Source organism: Vipera berus (genome assembly GCF_964194415.1).
Source record: "Vipera berus genome assembly, chromosome: 5".
NCBI classification, from domain to species: domain Eukaryota; kingdom Metazoa; phylum Chordata; class Lepidosauria; order Squamata; family Viperidae; genus Vipera; species Vipera berus.
The window spans coordinates 64527972-64549253 of NC_138207.1; the positions used below are offsets into that span (position 1 = coordinate 64527972).

Genomic DNA, 21282 nt, shown 5'->3' on the forward strand with positions numbered 1-21282 from the left:
GCCGCAGCAGGATACCATGGTCGATGGTATCGAAAGCCGCTGAGAGGTCTAACAAGACTAGGACAGAGGAACAACCCCTGTCCCGAGCCCGCCAGAGATCATTCACCAGCGCGACCAATGCCGTCTCCGTGCTGTACCCGGGCCTGAAATCCGATTGGTACAGGTCCAGATAATCAGCTTCCTCCAAGAACAAAGGGAGCTGATGCGCCACCACACTCTCAACAACCTTCGCAAGAAAGCGAAGGTTGGAGACCGGACGAAAGTTGTTTAATATTGCTGGGTCCAAAGCAGGCTTCTTTTTTTTTATTAAAAAGTTTTAACATACATTTTATCTTTAACAGTCCCCCCTCCCCCTCCCATACCCATCCCTCCCTACCCCTCCCCCCCTCCCCCCCCGACTTCCCAGAGCTAAGTACAGGGTATAAAAACAGAAAAAAACACTCATAAACATCCAAATGCTAACAACCATAAACTCTAAAATCTATCACTCTCTAGCTCATATAGGATAACTACAAACACTATTACTATTAAATATATATAAAATATATAAAAAAAGAAAAAAGAAAAGAAAGGAAGACTTATTCAAATGCTACATGAAACTTTTTAGTCCCATATTTGTTCTGGATATACTCAATCCATTTTCTCCACTCCATAATGTAACGTTCTTGCGAGTGATCTTTCAAATAAGCCGAAATCTTTGCCATCTCTGCCAGGTCAGAAACCTTTAAAGTCCATTCTTCTATAGTCGGCAGTTCCTCCTTCTTCCAATATTGACCTATTAAGAGTCTTGCTGCCGTAGTTAAATTCAACATCAACTTAGTGTCCACAACCGCAGCATCTGTAATTATACCTAACAAAAAAAATTGCGGGCAAAACTTTATCCTTTGCTTGAAAATCTTCTGCATGTTCCACCCAATTTTTATCCAAAAGGCCTTAACCTTTTTACAAGTCCACCATATGTGAAAATATGTTGCATCTTCATCGCCACACCTCCAGCACTTGGGCTGATAATTCGGATACATACTTGCAAGCTTTTTAGGATCTAGATGCCATCTATAAAACATTTTATAAAAGTTCTCTCTTAAGTTTTGAGCTTGTGTAAATTTTACGTTCCTCACCCAGATCTTTTCCCACGTGTCCATTGTAATAACTTCTTGAATGTTTTGGGCCCATTTTATCATACAATCTTTAACAAGTTCTGTTTCTGAGTCAATTTCTATCAATGCAAGATATATCCGTTTGATATGTGCTGGACCCTGCTTTCTAATTTGCTTTATCAGATTTTCATCAGTCATTGTAAAACCAGTTTTCTGATCTTCTTTCCACCTGGCCCGTAGCTGAATATATTGGAACCAAGTTTGAACAATCTTCTCATCTCGCAAGAGACTGTACGGTTTCAGACACCAGACATTTCTTTCCAAACTTAAAATCTCCTTATACGTAGTCACATCATGTTTGAAACCAACATTTATATTTTCTATTGCGTGTTTTGGGATTGCCCACAATGGTATCTTACAACCTAACTTATGTCTGTACTTCTTCCAAACTCTCAACAATGCTTGTCTTAAAATATGCGCTTTAAACACATTATCTACCTTTTTATCATACAACAAATATTTTATTTATTTATTTATTTTATTTTAATTCCATTTATATCCCGCCCTTCTCCGAAGACTCAGGGCGGCTTACAAGCTTAGCAGTATATGTATGCCAGCCAAACAACAAGTCATGGCCCTCAAGATTTAATAATCTCTCTTGTGTCAAATTAATCCAATCACTTATTCCTGCTAACGCAGCAGCTTCATAATATAATTTAAGATTGGGCATTTTAAGACCACCTCTTTCACGAGTATCCTGCATAATCTTAAGTTTAACTCGTGGCTTTTTCCCTGCCCAAACAAATTTATTGATACCTCGCTGCCATTCCTCCAGATTAGAATCTTTCTTAAGAACCGGTATCATTTGAAATAAGAATAAAAATTTAGGCAGGACATTCATTTTCACTGCTGCGATTCGCCCCAACAAAGACAATTGCAATTTTTCCCAGCTCTCCATTTCTTTTTGGATTTTTCCCCACAATCTTTCATAGTTATTTTTATATAACTTTGTATTAGAGGGTTTCAAAAACACCCCCAAATATTTGACCCTTTTAACAATCTCAAATCCAGTTAGTCCTTCTAAAAGAGCCTTTTGCGATACTGTCATATTTTTGGCCAGAATTTTAGTTTTTTGTGCATTAACTTTAAATCCAGAAACCTTCCCATATTGCGTTATTATCTCCATCAGGTCCACAACAGAGTTCTCTGGCTGGGTCACTGTAACAACCAGATCATCTGCGAACGCTCTCAATCTATAATCCTGATCTCTAATTTGTATCCCCTTAATTCTTTCTGAACTCCGTATTTTTACCAATAATATCTCCAATGTTAACACAAATAACAAAGGCGATAACGGACACCCTTGCCTTGTGCCCTTCTCAATATTACAAGCTTCAGTCAAACTATTGTTAACTATTATTCGGGCAGTTTGTTTTTGATATAATGCCCTAATTGGTTGAAAAAATTTATCCCCAAAATTCATTTTATCTAAAACTTTCATCAAAAATTGCCAATTCAATTGATCAAAAGCTTTTTCCGCATCTAAAAAAATTAGCGCCGCAGGGATCTGGTTATTCCTTTCCAAAAACTCTAACACATCAACTATATACCTCACATTATTTTTCATTTGCCTACCACTGATAAACCCAGTTTGATCCCCATGAATCACCTGTTGCAGAACCCTCATCAGTCTATTAGCCAACACCTTAGCAAATATCTTATAATCTGTATTTAAAAGTGATATCGGTCTATAATTTTTTACTTGAGTAGCATCTTGATCTTCCTTCGGAATCAAAGAAATAAAAGCAGTTCTTCAAGACGGAGGCACCTTTCCCCCTCTCTGAATTATCTGAAACAGTTCCTTTAATGGCTTTATCAACTCCATTTGTAAATTCCTGTAATAGACCACAGTCAAACCATCCGTACCTGGCGCTTTATCCAACTTCAATTCCTTAATTGCTATAAGAATTTCTTCTTCTGTTATTAATTGGTTAATCTCCTCTTTTTGTGCCTGCGTAAGAACCGGGATGCTAGCATTCTCCAAATATACATCAATATCCTTTTCATTAATCTTCTCCTTAGCATATAACTTAGAATAAAAGTCCAGAAAGGCTTCCTTAATGAGATCCTGTTGAAACACCACCTTTCCCTTATGTTCAATTTTATCTATATTAGAAGCCCTTTGCTTTTTCCTAAGTCTATAAGCTAGCCATCTACCTGGCTTATTAGCATTGCAAAAAGTATTATGCCTAGCAAACCGCAAATTGGTTGCCACTTGGTCAGCCATTAATTTGTCAAATTGTCCTCTTAATAGCTTAATAACCTCCTTAGCCTTCACATCCAATGGGTTCGAGATCAAGGCCTTTTCTTTTTCCCTAATTTCGTTCTCCAATTCTGTCCTTCTGGCTTCCAAAGTGCGTCTGTGTTTGTTATTCATATATATCAACACCCCTCTCATATAGGCCTTGCTAGCATCCCAAACCATGTCCATAGAAGTATCCTTATTCATATTAATTTCAAAAATATCCTTCATCCGCTGTTTACATTCTTCCACATTTCTCTGATTTCTAAACAAGTTCTCATTTATGCGCCACGAGCGCCTATCTCTATTGTCCTTATTGATCTCTAACCAAACTGGACTATGGTCAGAAATAGCTCTTGCACAGATCTTTACCTTCTTAATCCTAGAAAAAAAGTCATTAGTCAGCAAAATAAAATCAATCCTGGAAAAAGATTGATGTCTATCAGAAAAAAAAGTATAATCCTTTTCATGCAGGTGAGTGTCACGCCAAATATCTCGCAGTTCCAGATCATCCTTCATTTCAAAAAAAGATTTAGGCAATCTGGCATGACTCGGAGAGCGCTTAAAAGAACCAGCCTTATCCATCTGTACATCCAAAACACCATTCCAATCCCCCATAAAAATAAACGATTTGTAATCCAATTGAGTAAGCTTTGTATGAAGTGAGCTAAAAAAATCAGCTTGCTGTTGATTAGGAGCATACAGTCCAACTAAAAGCGTTTTTTTGCCTTCTAGCAGCAAATCTATCATAACATATCTTCCATGCTTATCTGCTTCAATTAATTCCGCTGATAAAGCGCTTTTAACATAAACAACCACTCCATTTTTCTTATTCATCGCAGAGGCAACAAATTGCGTGCCCAATCTTGAATTCGATAAATACTTTTGGTCCATAGCCCTAATATGCGTTTCTTGCAAACATATAACATCAATCTTGAATTGTTTTAAATATTGAAAAACTTTCTTTCTCTTCTGTGGTGAATTTAGTCCATTAACATTCCAGGTTAGAAATTTAGTCGCCATGCGTGGCATCCCGAAGCTGTTGGAGCACATCTTTAATAGCCCCTCTGTCTTCTTTGGGCCACGCTCCTCCCACTGCTTCACTGTAAGTACGCTTTGAAAGTTCCATAAACTTCTGTTGGTCTTGCTCTTTTATTTGTTTTGCTCGTTTTAAAGCGGCACGTGTCACCCTCTGCTCTCCAGCAACAGCCAACGAGGCTATAATTTGATCCCCTCCAGCACCATTCTCCTCTTTCTGTCCACCTTCAGCCTCTTGGGATTTCCCTTCTCCAAATCCCTTTGCAGCTTCCAGAATTTAATTTAATTTAATTTATTAATATTTCTATACCGCCCTTCTCCCGAAGGACTCAGGGCGGTGTACAGGGCAAGAATAAAACACAGAGATTTACAAAAGATAAAAGATAATTAAATACATGCCCAATTAAAAATACAGTAATACATAATAAAAAACCCCAATAAAAATAGTAAAAAACCCCACCAATCCCCCCTCAGGCCAGGCCGGCTTGCTCGAACAAGTATGTTTTCAGATCGCGGCGAAAGGAGCGAAGATCGGGCGCCGTCCGGAGCTCAACCGGTAACTGGTTCCATAGCTCCGGGGCGCCCACAGAGAAGGATCTCCCCCTGGGGGCCACCAGTCGACATTCTCTGACCGGTGGCACCCTGAGGAGGCCCTCTCTGTGGGAACGCACAGGGCGGAGGGAAGTAGACGCCAGCAGCAGGTGTTCCCTAAGGTACTCCGGACCCCTGCCATGAAGGGCTTTAAACACCATTACTAGCACCTTGAATCTCACCCGGAAGACAACTGGTAACCAATGCAGCTCACGGAGCAGAGGTGTGACATGGGAGTATCGGGAGACTCCCAACACAACTCTTGCGGCTGCATTATGTACCAGTTGGAGCCTCCGGGTGGTCCTCAAGGGAAGCCCCATGTAGAGAGCGTTGCAGTAGTCTAGACAAGAGGTCACGAGCGCGTGAGTGACCGTGCATAAATCATCCCGGCTTAGATAGGGCCGCAACTGGCGCACCAGGCGAACCTGGGCGAAAGCCCCCCTAGTCACAGCCACCATGTGATCTTCCAAGGTGAGCCGTGAATCTAGGAGGACTCCCAAGTTGTGAGCCCTATCCACGGGGGGTAATAATTCACCCCCCATAGAAAGAGATGGAATATCCAAATAGACCCGGGATGAAGGTATGCAAAGCCACTCGGTCTTGTTGGGGTTGAGTTGAAGTCTGTTCCTCCCCATCCAGACCCGAACCGCCTCCAGGCAACGAGACATCACGTTGAGGGCATCACTGGGGTGGTTTGGGGTCGAAAGAAAAAGCTGGGTATCATCAGCATACTGATGATACCCAACTCCAAAGCCACGAATGATCTCACCCAGAGGTTTCATGTAGATGTTGAACAGGAGAGGCAAGAGGACCGACCCCTGAGGAACTCCACAAATGAGAGACCTCGCGGTCGACCTCTGCCCTCCTGTCAACACCGACTGCGAACGTCCCTGGAGATAGGAGGAGAACCACTGTAAGACTGTGCCTCCCACTCCCAATCCCCTGAGACGCCGCAGCAGGATACCATGGTCGATGGTATGGAAAGCCGCTGATAGGTCTAATAGGACTAGAACAGAGGAATGACCCCTGTCCCGAGCCCTCCAGAGATCATTCACCAGCGCGACCAATGCCGTCTCCGTGCTGTACCCGGGCCTGAAACCCGATTGGTACGGGTCTAGATAATCCGCTTCATCCAGGACCAAAGGGAGCTGATGCACCACCACACTCTCAACAACCTTCGCAAGAAAGCGAAGGTTGGAGACCGGACGAAAGTTGTTCAATACAGCTGGGTCCAAGGCAGGCTTCTTGAGGAGAGGCCTCACCACCGCCTCTTTCAAGGCGGCAGGGAAGCTACCCTCACTCAAAGAAGCTGATATAACTGCTTGGAACCAGCTGCGTGTCCTCTCCCGGGCTGCATAAACCAGCCAGGAAGGGCACGGGTCCAATAAACATGTGGTGGAGCTGTCTCCCCATAATCCTGTCCACTTCCTCCGGAGTCACAGAATCAAACTCCTCCCAGGTGATATCGACAAGACCGCTCGTGTCCTGATCGCCAGACTCTGCCCAGTCAGAGTCCAGACCGGTCCGAATCCGAGCGATTTTGTCCGACAGATAATTGTTAAACTCCTCGGCACGACCCTGCAAGGGTTCCTCCCTCACCTCTTGATTAAGGAGGGAGCGAGTCACCCTAAACAGGGCGGCCGGGCGATTATCTGCGGACGCGATAAGGGTAGCGAAGTGATTAGACCTCGCCACCCTTATCGCAGCGAGATAAGACCTAATGTAGGTTCTTAGTCGCAATCGGTCGGATTCGGATCGGCTGGACCTCCAACCGCTCTCTAGGCCCCATCTCCGACGCTTCATCTCCCGGAGCTCCGCGGAGAACCATGGAGCTCGACGGGATCTGCATCGGGTCAGGGGCCGCAAGGGTACAACTCGGTCAAGAGCCTCAGTGGCTGCCCTTTCCCAGGCTTCCACTAAGGCATCTGCCGAGCTGTGAGTGGGGGAGGCAGGTGGGGACCCCAGCGCTGCCTGGAATCTCTCGGGATCCATTAAGCGTCTGGGGCGGTACCATCTAACTGGTTCCACACACCCACAGCGGGGGGTAGCAAAGCGGAAGACCAGCCGCAGGAGATGATGATCGGTCCATGACAGGGGCATAATAATTGGAGAGCCCCCACCAAGATCATCTAACCACCGACCAGATAAGAAAACTAGGTCAAGGGTGTGGCCTCCCTCAAGTCCTGAAATTACTATCTGCGGAACGGTGGTCTCCCGCGGACCTAAGGTCTCCCTCATAACAACAGCCACTCCCCCACCCCTACCCTGAGCCCGAGGCCGGTGTAGCACCCAGAAACCTGGTGGGCAAAGATCAGCCAGAGGAATACCGCCCTCTGGGCCCAACCAAGTCTCCGTGATGCAAGCCAGGTCCACCTGCTCACACTCGACCAAGTCACGGACGAGAGGAGCTTTATTGACGACAGACCTGGCATTCAAGCACACCAGCCGGAGCCCAGGAGGCTGCACATCCTCACTCCCGGGACCTCGGGGCAGAACAAGAGGGTCGGAACGCCTCACCGCTTGCAAGTACCGGAGAGGCCTTCCCTGAGATCGGTACGGCCCTCTGTTCCTGCACCTGCTGCCATTCCCTAACGTCGTGGGAATGGGTAATCCCACGACTTGCCCTGGAGCCCCGGGGGCAACCGACCCCCGCTCCTCCCCCCCGCGATCAATCCCGGACCTGGCCTGAACAACGGTTGTTGGACTACCCCCCATATCCAAACAACCAGAAGAAGTTCCCACCCCCCTCCCTAACCTCCTAAAAAATTTAGCCAAAAACCTAACCAGGGGCCTCTTAATTGGTTTATATCGGAGGCCCCTATCCATGCCCAGCCATCTCTCAGGGTCCCAACAATCGGGCCCTTCATCAAGAGGAGGTGTAAAAAGTAAGGCGGGTCGCTCCCAGGATGGGGGGGGCCCTGAGGGTGAGTAAAACCATGCTAGGATAAGTCAGACGCATGATGGTTATTAATTAAGTCTGACAAAAGGCAGCAAGGCAGACCAGATCGATACGGGAGGATCTCAAAATAAATCGAAGGCAAATGACCAGAGTGCCAGCCCAGCTCCACTGCCACTAGAGCTGGAAACCCCGGAACAGATCGAATCCCGCCCTCTCACGGCGGTCAGGGCCGGGGAGCAGCCTGGTACATGCAACCGGGGGGGGAAGCAATACCGCCCAGAGCTCTCACCTCTGGGGGCAGCAGATGTAAACTCTCAACCACTCTCCCACAGTGGTTGTACCCCGGACCTTCCAAAATTATAGGGAAGGGGAGGAGAGAAGAGGGAATTAGAGCAAGAGAGTCAGCGAAATACATCAGGGCTGATAAGCCTGTCGAGATACAGAATGGTAGGAGAACTCCGGTTACAGTTCAAAGTCATGTTGTAAGAGGACCAGATAATAGTCGGCCAGGAAGGGAAACCAAGACCATGGTAGTTCAACCGAACCACAAAACATGGTCTAGTCAGTTTCTGGCGGCGCAAAGGTTAAAATTGTGTCTCATTAACGTCCGAGGCATCAGCGTCCGCATTCCCCCACCAGGCCAGGTCGCCATACCAGAGAGGCCGCGGTACTCCACTCTCCTCGCCGCCAGCCATCTCAGACACCAGCCAGGCAATATCTTCACCACTTGGACACTTCTACGCCAACGCTGCTCCAAGCCGCGATTCATAGTTAGTCAGTCAACACGCAGCTCTCCCAAGCAGCTGAAAGGCGCTCCGGAACACCACCAAGCTCTAGAAAGTTGTCCCGGGCTCCGCAGGCTTCAGAACACCACCAGGATCCGCAGACTCCAGCAGGGGCCGACAATCAGCTGGCTGACAATCAGCTGGTCCATCAGGGGCCGACAATCAGCTGGTCGGCGGAGCGCAGGCCTCCAAAATCCTCCGCCCGGCTCCAACAAGTTCTTAGTCAGGCTCTCAAAACTCTCTTTAAAACTTTTCAATAAAAAAAAAAAAAAAAAAACCTCTCAAACTCCCCCGGCATCAACATTCACTGGTCGGCGCCGCGTAGAGCAGAGCTCCGAAAAAATATCTAGGTCTTCCCGGCACTCCAGCCGCCTCCGCTAAGATTTGCTGAGTCCGCCGATCCCCCGCGGTCCGACAAACAGCTGGTCGTGCGGCACGGGGAACTGCTCAGCTCCTCCGCGTCCTCTAGGGCCTCCAGCAACTCTTCCGGGCTCAGATGGAAAACCTCGGAGAGTCCGGGGCTCACGGGGCTCGCGGGGCTCGCGGGGGGTTCACGGGGCCAAAAGATAAAAGTTAAAAGATAATAATCCAGAAGCTCACCTCGTCCCCCATCCCATGTCCATCACAGGGGAAAATCCTGTGAGGCTCCCAAAGGTCGCCACATTGCCGGAGCTCCGCACGGAGCTCAGCCGAGCACGTCCGCCATCTTGGGCATGCTCAGAAGTGATAGTGGGGTCGCTTTTAAAACATTATTGTAGAAGTCACGTGCCTGTGTCACAGTAACCAGACGGTATCTTTTACCTTCATACATCACCACCAATCCGACAGGAATCTCCCATCTAAACTTTATTTCACGTTGCTTAAGTTCTTGCACAAGAAATGCAAAATCCTTCCTTCTCCTTAAAATCTTTGGAGGAATTTCTTTTAAAACCAAAACTTCTTGGTCAGCAATCACAACTTTAGTATCATAAGCGGCTTGAATAACTTCATCTCTGGTTTCTCTCTTTGTAAAATAAACCACCACATCTCTAGGTAGCTTTCTCTGTCTAGCAATCCATGAGTTTACACGAAAGACTTTATCCATGCCTCCCTTTATTTCAGATGCTGGCTGACCCAATACTTCTTCCAAAGCCTCAGAAATCAGCTGCTTTAGGTCTTCTTTAGGATTCTCTTTTAAGCCCCTGATTCTAACAGCATGCTGCATCTGGTGATACTGGACAAGACTCAATTCTCCGTCCATTCTATCCCTTAAATCTTCATTCTCCAGTACCTTTACTTCTAATATAGCATTCTGTTGACTCAGATCCTCCACTTTTTCTTCCAAACTTTGCACACATTCAGCCACGCTTTGCACTGTAGACAAAATGTCTACCCTCATCCCACTAAACTTCTCTTCTATCCTCTCCTCCAATTTCTCCAATTTCTCCTCCACCTTTGCCAACTTGTCACCCAGCATTTCTGATATTACCTGGGATTGTTTTTCCAAAGCATCTTCTAAATCCTTCAATGTCAATGCAGCAGGAGGAAGCAAAGCTTGCAACGATGTCTGTTGCACCGGGGAAGTTCCCGCACTCCGAAGAGTTTTTGAGGGAGGTTTAGCCGCCATCTTTTCACTTTCACTTGTTGCGCACTTTCACTTTAAGTTTATAAAGTCCATTAAGCTGGAGAGTAAAAATAAGAGTCCTCTTCACCTTGACCTCCTGTACCGCTCTGCCTGCTCCTTTTATTCCAAGGTCTTTCCTTCTGGCAGGGGTGGTCACAAACGCCTGGCTCTGCTCCAAAAATACCGGAGCAGAGACGCTGAACAGCTGGGAGCAACCCAGGCTACAGCTGGGAGCAACCCAGGCTAAAGCAGGCTTCTTGAGGAGGGGTCTCACCACCGCCTCCTTCAAGGCGGCGGGAAAACTACCCTCACTCAGAGAAGCAGTTATCACTGCCTGGAACCAGCCTCGTGTCCCATCCCGGGCCGCATAAACCAGCCAGGAGGGGCACGGGTCCAATAAACACGTGGTGGAGCTCAGCTTCCCCATGATCCTGTCCACGTCTTCAGGAGTCACAGGGTCGAACTCCTCCCAGATAACATCGACAAGACTGCCCGTGTCCTCATCGTCAGACTCTGCCCAGTCGGAGTCCAAACCGGTATGAATCCGAGCGATTTTGTCCGACAGATATCGGCTAAACTCCTCGGCACGACCCTGCAAGGGCTCCTCCCTCACCTCCTGATTAAGGAGGGAGCGAGTTACCCTGAACAGGGCGGCCGGGCGATTATCTGCGGACGCAATAAGGGTGGCAAAGTGGTTAGACCTTGCCACCCTCATCGCCGCGAGATAAGATCTCATGAATGACCTTAGTCGCAACCGGTCGGATTAAAAGCATAAGATTCTTTGCCATCTAGTTATGTGATCCTGCATTCCAAATGATATAAGCCATGAACAGCATTTTAATGTGCTGTTGAAAAAGGTTGTGCATTACTTCAGATTCAAATAAAAAAGTGCTTCTGAACAAGGGGGGTGGGGAAGGTCACTAACATAATGCCTCTTTAACATAGCTGCAACTTTCCTTTTTATATTCTAAAGCTGTGCAGTGACCTATTTCATATACTGTATATTATCTCAATAATGTTATAACAACTCTGTAAAATAAAGCCGTTGTGGTGCACTGGTTAGAATGCAGTATTGCAGGCTAATTCTGCTGACTGCCAGCAGTTCGATTCTGACCGGCTCAAGGTTGACTCAGCCTTCCATCCTTCCAAGGTCGGTCAAATGAGAACCCAAATGTTGGGGGCAACATGCTGACTCTGTAAACCACTTAAAGAGGGCTGTAAAGTACTGTGATGCAGTATATAAGTCTACGTGCTATTGCTAAAAATAAATCAGTATCATTGTCTTATAGTAACAAATTGGGCCACAAACCTATCTTTACCCACAGAATGGGTCTATGGCACAGAAACCAGACAAAGTAGAATTGCTGTGCTTTTCAGGAACATAATATGGAATACTAGTGTTTCCTGAACTCTGTTCTTCCTTAGACAAATGTGCAAGTATTACCATTTTTTTTTAAAAAAACCATTCTCTTATTGTGCATATGCACATCAATGAATTATAAAACACATTTATTTAAGTCTAAAATATTATTCTTACCTTCTTATACAGCTACTGACATATAGGCATTAGAAACCCCCTTTTTAGAGAAATATGCTGCTTCTTTGTATCGAGGTCAACTTTATTCTGCTCTAAGGAGCCTCTCTTTATTATGAGAATAATTAAAGTTGGGTTTATGGAGAACTGTATTCTGCTGGGTAGATGACAGAAAGCATAAAATACAAAGTACAGCACTGCACAGAATAGGTAAGATAACTTTCCAAGTGTTGATTGTCATGAATAAAATATACTGATTCATGTGCTAATTTGGTGTTATGAGTTTATTTGTTGAGATTATTATGATAAAGACCATCTCCAAAAGGGAAGATTTGGGGAAATCTCTAGGGAAAAGAAAGACACACTGAGTGATAGCTTGAATTTAGGCAATGGAAGAAAATTAACTTAATTAGAAAGAATAGAATAGAATAGAATAGAATAGAATAGAATAGAATAGAATAGAATAGAATAGAATAGAATAGAATAGAATAGAATAGAATAGAATAGAATAGAATAGGATTACTATATTGGTCAAGTGTGATTAAACATACTTACCGTAGCTAAAATTAGCCAAAACTGAAGAATACTTGGGATATTTATCCAAGTTTAATGATGGCATTACATTTGTTGAAGACTCTCCTTGCTTTCTATACATTCTACTAATTATTGATAAGCTTTTTAACATACAGAAAGAGCCCAATGACTATAATAATAGACTAAGCAATGGGCCATTTATACCCTCACTTTAAGGCTGTGTGCACAAAGTCCTTGAACTTCTCTAGCCCTACTGATTTGTATCTTGAGATGCCATGGCAACATCCTATCTCTGGATAAAAGATCACTCTCTTCTACCTCTATGAAAAGAAATTCCATATGCAGTCATTTAAAAGAGAGTCAGGGAAAGCTCAATAATGCCAATCTGAAACAAGAAAAAGGAATGAGATTGGAAAAATGGGGAGGAAATTAGAAGTTATTTGCCCTAACATTTATTTCAAACAAGGATATTTAGGTACAAAATATTAAATCATATCTGAGAACAAGTCTTGCTAGAGAGAAATCAGCATGGAGTTTGCAAAGATCAGTCATGGCTTTGTTGAGAAAATTTTAGCAGCACTAATAGAAGGGGCAATGAAACTTTATTTCAAATTCCCGAACAGGGAGAAATATAATGCAGGCATCTCTCTCTCTTCAGCTTGTTACACCTTACTCCCTTTGTACATTTCTTAAGATTATGCAAACAAAAGAAAAGAAATCATAGAAATAATGTTGTAGAGACCATCTTGATGAGCTTAAGTGCTCACTGAGCTGAGCTTTAAATACACATGTCTTGAGGAGGGTAAGCAGAAATAGTTAAACTATGTATGTTTGTGGTCAATCTTAGCTAAGCATCATCAGAGAGACTTCATTTCTTCAGTGATGGAGAAAAGATTTAGTAATAGATGCATTGGAAGAACAGTGGAAAAGATGGAAAAGGGAGTTTCAAAGGCAGAGGAAGGAGAACCATAGTAGCACGAATAAAATTCAGTAAAATGCAACAAAATGTAACAGATTATAGGATATAAAATGTTGACAATTTATTAACCTTTGGGGTACTTTGATAGTGCATCCTCCTGTTAGCACTTGGAAGGAGCACTGACTAGGTCATGGTGTTTTCTGCCTGCTGACAGTATGTTGGGATTAGCAGAAATTATTGTTGTAGGCTGCCCAGACTCACTTTCCATGAGATGGCTGGCCACATAAATTTGATTAATAAGTAAACAGAATAATCAATAAATGTCAAATGCAGGAAAATCAGGAAGTCCAGGCAGTTTAAAATGAATATAAAGATTTATTGCAAGCTTATGATCTCTACAAGAATCTGAACTACTAATGCTCAAAGCAAATTGGAGGTAGATACATGTTTCCTCGAAAATAAGACCAGGCATTATTTATTATTATTATTATTATTATTATTATTATTATTATTATTATTATTATTATTATTATTATTATTATTATTATTATTGTTGTTGTTGTTGTTGTTGTTGTTGTTGTTGTTATTATTATTATTATTATTATTATTATTATTATTATTATTATTATTATTATTATTTTGCCTCCAAAAGAGGCACCAGGTCTTATTTTGGGGGGCTGTCTTTTCCACTCACCTTGCGTTGATGGCACGAAGAGCTCTGTCCAGCTGGCCCACTTCTTCTGCAGCCAAAAGAAATGCCTCTGCAGCTGAGAAGGAGCTCTAGCCGGCATTTCGTCATTAGACTGAATCCGTAGCTCAGTTCTTGGCTGAAGAGGCCTTCCGGAAAGGCCTCTGATGGCAAAATGCATGCCAACGGATGCCACAGAAGTGGGCCGGCAAGCAGAGGCAGGTATCAATTCATGGGAGGCCTGGCTGCAACAATAAGTGGGTATGGAGCATGTGAGGCAGCTCTACCCCCCCACCCCTGCCTTAGCTTGATTTTTAGGCATGTGCCTTGCCCCCAAACTAAGGCTTATTTTTGGGATAGGGCTTCTATTAGGCCCACTTCCAAAAATCAAGCTAGGGCTTATTTTCAGGGTAGGTCTTACTTTTGGGGAAATCTATAACAGTCAATGGAATTCAAGGTGGGCTGGACTTAGATTTCTTGTGGGCATGAATGGAACCGAGACTGATGACACGTTTGACCTCTCCCTCAGGCTCAGCCTGGTCATCTCCTACAATAAATAAAAGATCTGAATTGGGATTTGGTTCCAAACTGCTATTAAGGATTTCGGAAGAGAAAAGGGTGACATGAAAGTGGCCCAAATCTTTCACTTACAATTCTTGAGCAGACTTACCACTCATGAGGTTACAGAAGAGACCTTCTTTTTAATTAATGTATGTTTAAATACTAAAAAGCAAAGAGTATAAATGAGTAGCCAGTTTTGGCAACTAAAAGTATGCAAATAGAAAATCTCTGAGCATCATTCTTGGAACAAGCTTTTTATTTTGGACAGAAATGAACTGAAGTTAGAAGAGAAGCCGGATATGTTGACATAAGTAAATTAAATAAAAAGGTACAGCCAAGACCTGAAAAATCATTCTAGAGGGACTATACATTACCCCAGGAAGAGATGAATTTGATATAAAAAGGTCCTGGCAGGTGGACTGTACATACATATATATAGTTCAAATCATCTTCCCCTGTTCAAATGTGGGTTACTACACAGTTCTACTTAAATCAAGAAGAATTGGCATTAAAATGCCAATATGATTCAAAATAAGTACATATGTATATTGGGGCAAAAATTCCTAACTCCAAATATAAGGTAAAGGTAAAGGTTCCCCCGCACATGCGTGCTAGCCGTTTCCAACTCTAGGGGCCGGTGCTCATCTCCGTTTCAAAGCCGAAGAAGCAGCACTTGTCCAAGGACATCTCCGTGGTCATGTGGCCGGCATGACAAGACGCCAAAGGCGCATGGAACGCTGTTACCTTCCCACCGTAGTGGTCCCTACTTGCATTTGTACGTGCTTTCGAACTGCTAGTTTGGCAGAAGCTGGGATGAGTAACAGGTGCTCACTCTGTTACGTGGCACTCGGGATTCGACCCGCCAAACTGCCGACCATCTGATCGACAAGCTCAGCATCCTAACCCACTGAGCCACCACATCCCTAACTCCAAATATACTGATCTACTTATTGAATAGGGAAGCCACCTGGGTTGTGTTAACTTTCCAGGTCAGATCTTCACAGAGGTAGACTCCCAGAAATTTAAAGGAGGACACTCTCTCCACACAGAGAGAATATTGATTCAATTCCACCATCATACCTAACTGGTAAAAGGCAGAAAAAGAGCTGAATGTCATCAGCATACTGGTGGCACTGAATCCCAATTCCCAGGGATTTCACCCAGAAGCTTTACATAGACATTAAAGAACTGTATTTAAAAGATCTATCTTTAAGCTGAAGAACACTTACATCCAGGAAGATAAAAAGCCTCGTGGCAAAAAGTTGCACACAACCTTTAAAAGAGCAAAGAGCCAAAGCTTGAGACAACTAGATGTGTGTTATGATAGCTCTGCCTGCCAGTTGATAGTAAGCTGATTTTTCTTCCTAGCTTTTATTGCCAAATCTCATAAGAACCAGGAAGTCTCAGGTGTTAGGAAATACAACTCTTCTAATCTTGCAATACGGACGTGATGGCTCAGTGGGTTAGGACGCTGAGCTTGTCGATCAGATGGTTGGCAGTTTGGCGGGTTGAATCCCGAGTGCTGCGTAAGAGAGTGAGCGCCTGTTACTCGTCCCAGCTTCTGCCAACCTAGCAGTTCGAAAGCACGTAAAAATGCAAGTAGAAAAATAGGGACCACTACAGTGGGAAGGTAACAGCGTTCCGTGCGCCTTTGGCATCTAGTCATGCCAGCCACATGACCACGGAGACGTCCTCGGACAAGCGCTGGCTCTTCGGCTTTGAAATGGAGATGAGCACCGGCCCCTAGAGTTGGAAACGACTAGCACGCATGTGCAGGGGAACCTTTACCTTTACCTTAATCTTGCAATAGCCAAACCTCTTCATTGTTTATGATGACGAGAAAGTCCCAATTTCCTTTTGGCAGTCTCTCATCACCTTCAAGAAAGAAGAGCAGATGAAACTGTGTCTGCTGTGTACTTTTTCCCTTAGGTGGCATAAATAAATGAAGACACACACACATCCATCCATGCATGTATGTATATACACATACATACTATATATGGACATGCATAAATGTATATGCAATATTTGCAAGAGGGGGGGTTAGTCAAACAAGAGCACCATCTGGTTTATAAGTGGTTTGTCAGGTTATACACATGTCCCAAAGGAGCAGAACCTATGGGACACACTGTCAATGCTTGTTGAAATGCACAGTTGGATCAATTTATGTCCGTATGTGTGAATGCATATATAAAATTATACAAAGCACAACATCATGTGTAGATCATCTGTATAAAGCTTGTGTTGATCGTAAATCCCATCATAGGGGCTTATTGTCTGATTTCTCCCCCCACCTTTCCTTCCCCCCCCCCCCGAATGTTGTTCAAGATCCAGATTATTTTTCAAAAGTGTGTTCCTTCATAATTCAAAACCAGGACTAATTCTGATATCGAGGTAGTGTGAATTTCAATATAGCTTAGCCTGACTATTTGTGCCAAATTGATCAATCTATGTAGTTTAGCACAGAACTTTTCTGATGTGTGGTTCCTGCACCATCCATGGGAGAACTGGTGTTCTGCCTGTTCGTTTACATTGGGATCCTTATCTCAGAGGAATTACAGCAACTGTGATGTAGAAGTAGAAGCAGAAGTGAAAATAAAAATTTACCAGGGGAGAGCATTCTCTGTGGGCGTGCCTGCCCTCTGGAATCAGCTTCCGGTTGAGCTCCGGATGGCTCCCGACCTTCGCTCGTTTCGCTGCGACCTGAAGACTTGGCTATTTGAACTTGCCGGTCTGGACTGAAGGACTGGGATTTTAGAACTTAAATTTTAAAAATTTTTAAATTTTAGCATGTGTTTATTGTTTAGGGCTATTTGATTTAATTTCTTTTTAATTTTTATACATTATGTGTTGTTTATAGAGTTTTAATTGCCCTGTACACCGCCCCGAGTCCCTTCGGAGAGGGGCGGTATATAAATCCAAATAAATAAATAAATAAATAAATAAATATTGCTACTGTGATAGTAGGTGTGGAAAACCATAATGGGTATAATTAGAAAAAAAAATTCAGATACAGACGCTAGCGTTATAAAGCCCAGATTAACATAGAGTTGCTGTTGTAGAAAAGAACAAGAAGGGAACACTATGTGCACTATGCTGAGCTCCTGAATTAAAGAAGGTACATACACTTATACATAAATAAGCTTACAAACTAAATACATCTTTTTACAAAAAAATAAATATTTACAGATCTATTACAATAATGTTGAATTACCACTCTGATCACAGCTTTTCAAAAAAGATTATTATATATTAGTTTATTATTTCTAAAAATAATAAAGGCAGGATATAAATAAATAAAACTATAAAATGTGCAGGAAAAAAGAGTGATCAAAATATTGCAACAAGTCTGTTATTATGGAGTTTCAGAGTTTTTTAGTTGGAGAAAAGGGGATAAAAAGATGTATACATTTTTTCCCCAGGAGTGGCTAAAGTCAATAAAGCCATTTTCTCCCCCTTATAATGCAGACTGCAAAGATGATCCACTAAATCTGAATGATGAGAAATTTAGTTTATATGAAAGGAATACTAGATTGGAATCACATATCATGCTAATCCATGGTTTTTTAAATCAAAGTTTGTTAAATCATTTATATGGTAAGCCAATATTTGTTTAATTACAGTTTGTTAAAGGCCTAACAACTGATTGGAAACCCAAAATATACTATGACATAAACCAAGGCTGTGAATTAGCTTCATTTTGGGTCTAATTCCAGCTTTCCAGATCACCTAGCAAGCCAAGCAATATTATGCAATACAGTTAACAATCTTCCTTTTCCAGAGACAAGCAAAATCACACTCTAGATGAAATCTGCATTTCCCAAGGCTGGTAAGCTGCAGCTCCAAGGATGGGCATTCGTTCAAAGCACAAGCGACCAGACACAGCAAGATTTCTCCATTCCCTGCCATAAATCATTGGATTAAATCACAATATTGTAGTTCACCCAATTTGTTAAATTGAAACCAAACCAACCACATTATCATTTAGCATAATGCGTAAAGTCAACCCTTCATGCAGTACCAAATTTACAACAATGAAATCTGCTTAAAGCAGTTATAAGAGCATGCAAAGATAAGATTGCGAGCATCTACTATCATGGCTACTATACCTACAGAAAAAGTTCTTACTGTGCTGAGAGCAGATTCCAGAAGAATAGCCTGGGAACTCACTGTCATAATTGTATGGATTGGTTTTCCTCTCTCTTTCTGTCTCTCTCGATCTTCTATTTGATCCATTAAAATGTAACTAAATGAGAGAAAAGTAGAAGCAGTCACTTCAGATAGATTTGGTTTTTTAATTGTTTGTATCCCACTTTAATTATTTTTACAAATAGCTCAAAGCGGCAAATATATCCAACATGCTTTCCATCTCCTACTTTCTTCCAAAACAACCTTGCAAGGTGAGTTGGGTCCAAGATCACCCAGCTGCTTTCATGGCTAAGGCGGGACTAGAACTAGAACTCATGGTCTCCCACTTTCTAGCTTGATGACATTAGCAAAAATATGTTGAACAGCAGATTTTTCACTTTCATATGAAAAGTACTGCTAATGTGTATATGTAGATATATGGAGTATGGGTATGTATAGGTGTGTGTAAATGCAGTTGATGCTTTTAATACTCATCTTAATTAAATGTGTTCTTGTAGGATTTGGTCTACCTGACATATCATATCACTGGCAGCCTGTAATATTGTAGATCTGAATCTGACCTTTCCAACAGCCTGAAAGAAAATGATTTTGTTGTTACTTTTTGAAGGCAATTTTTTGCAATGAGACTGTCTGGGTCTTTCCAACTGACCTAAGTGTTTAGATTTTCACAGATCTAATGAGAACGGCATTCTGAGGCAGACATAAGACATATTCATCCTCCATTCAAAAGCATTTCAAAACGTTTAGACTTTGGAATAATTTTTTCCTTTATTTTTTTATACACAAAAAACCTCTCTTACAATGGAGAAACAGCTTCTGTTCCCCGCTTCTAGCGGAAAAGAATACCTTTGGAAAAAAGTAAACTAATTATATTTCCTCTCCTACCTTTCCCCCCCCCACACACACTTTTTTCCTGTTCATTCCTTTCATCAATCATTGCAATTGTGCCAGTCAACCCCTTCTTATTGTGCCGTTGCCTTTGTTTCTTAGTACACCTTTATCTTTCAAGTCTCCTGACCCTCTGTCAGACAGCATCCGTGCGCAGCATGACCTCATTTCACTGCTGGCCTGACATATAAGATCACCTAATATTGCCTGGTGTTGTTGAAACAACTACTGCGAGGAATGAGCATTTTGTCTTTTTCACTTGGCTGTCAAGCCAATCTTAATCTATGGCACTTCTTTTATACATCCTAAATACAACCCACATAGCTCCATCTGAAATTTAGGATTAAAAAGCAAGTTTGGAGTTTTGCAAAAGGGCATAGTATGTGGTTAGAAATTATCATACTGCTGCTCCTATAAAGGTAAAGACCTCCCTGCCCAGTCATGTCCAAATCTAAGACATGGTGCTCATCCTTGGTGGAGCAGTGGGCTAATGCCTCCTTAAGTAACACCAGCTGCCTGCAATTAGTGCAGGTTCACATCCCACCAGGCTCAAGGTTGACTCAGCCTTCCATCCTTCAGGGGTAGGTAAAATCAGGACCCAGATTGTTGGGGGCAATAAGCTGACTTTGTAAAAATGCTGCTTGGGCATTTATACATAGAATGAAGGCTATTGCTAAGCACATTGTGCTTTAGATTGTAAGCCGCCCTGAGTCTTCGGAGAAGGGTGGGATATAAATGGGATTAAAATAATAATAAAAAAATCTCCATTTCTTGGCTGTGGGAGCCAGCGCTGTCCGAAGACAATCTCTGTGGTCATGTGGCCAGCATGGCTATACACAAAGGGTGCATGGAAGGCTGTTACCTTCCCACCCAAGTGGTACCTATTAATCTACTTGCATGTGCGTGCTTTGAACTGCTAGGTTGGCAGGAGCTGGGGCAAGTAATGGGTTCCTACAGAACTGCTATTGAACTGAGTGAAGGAGAGAGCCAGATATATGCCCCCATTTATGCTATGGGCCACAGGAAAGCACATGTTAAGATGCTTGATCTTTGCTGTTGCAGCAGGGGAAATGATAGCTTTATCTTGGGGAAAACTGATGAATATTTTGTGCTCAAAACAAATCTGATCCCCAAGAGGACAGGAGCATGGAGAATCTGCTGACAGCATTGCATGAGAAGAACTGTACTTTTGAAGCCAGAGGAAAGGAATGTATCAAAGCTAGGTTGGTTAGGGAATTATGGGCAGGGCTTATCCTAAAAGCTAGAAGTGGAGACTGCTTTAATGCTAAAAGGCTCTATGCAATTGATAAAAAGTACTGAACTGATCCAAGCAGATCCAAGAAACTTTAACAAGGATGGCAGGAGATTGCTAAAAGCTTAAGGCCCAAGTTATCCATAAATGCCTATACAGAGGAAGAGGCTAGATAACATTTGCTTCATGTTCACTGGGAGCTTACCGGTAATAAATATAGTAGAAGTGATAAATATGTCATCACTATTAGAATAGTGAAAGACAGAAAACAGAAAATTGCTAAGGTTAATTAAATTAAAATTAACTGCAACTATTGCAGATGTGATTGGTTTTTCTTAAAAGAAAGCCTTTTAGGACTTCCAGCCCTCCTGTATGGCTCCAAAGTGAGGTCTGCACTTCTACAATATCTGAAAGTCAGCCAGCACAAATGAACATGGAGTGA

The 21282-nt window shown here is 42.9% G+C and overlaps 2 protein-coding genes across 2 annotated transcripts in view; both read right to left on the minus strand.

Moving 5' to 3' along the window:
• Positions 1-21282, minus strand: part of LOC308668568 ((E2-independent) E3 ubiquitin-conjugating enzyme FATS) — a gene marked incomplete at its 5' end in the record, with an annotated part of 195044 nt that overhangs the window by 129128 nt on the left and 44634 nt on the right. The window lies entirely within an intron of this gene.
• Positions 19126-21282, minus strand: part of LOC308669307 (uncharacterized protein) — a gene marked incomplete at its 5' end in the record, with an annotated part of 32905 nt that continues 30748 nt past the window's right edge. The window contains one exon of the mRNA XM_081329943.1: positions 19126-19272. Coding sequence (XP_081186069.1) covers positions 19180-19272 — 93 coding nt within the window. The 3' untranslated portion in view covers positions 19126-19179. The remainder of the gene's footprint in view (positions 19273-21282) is intronic.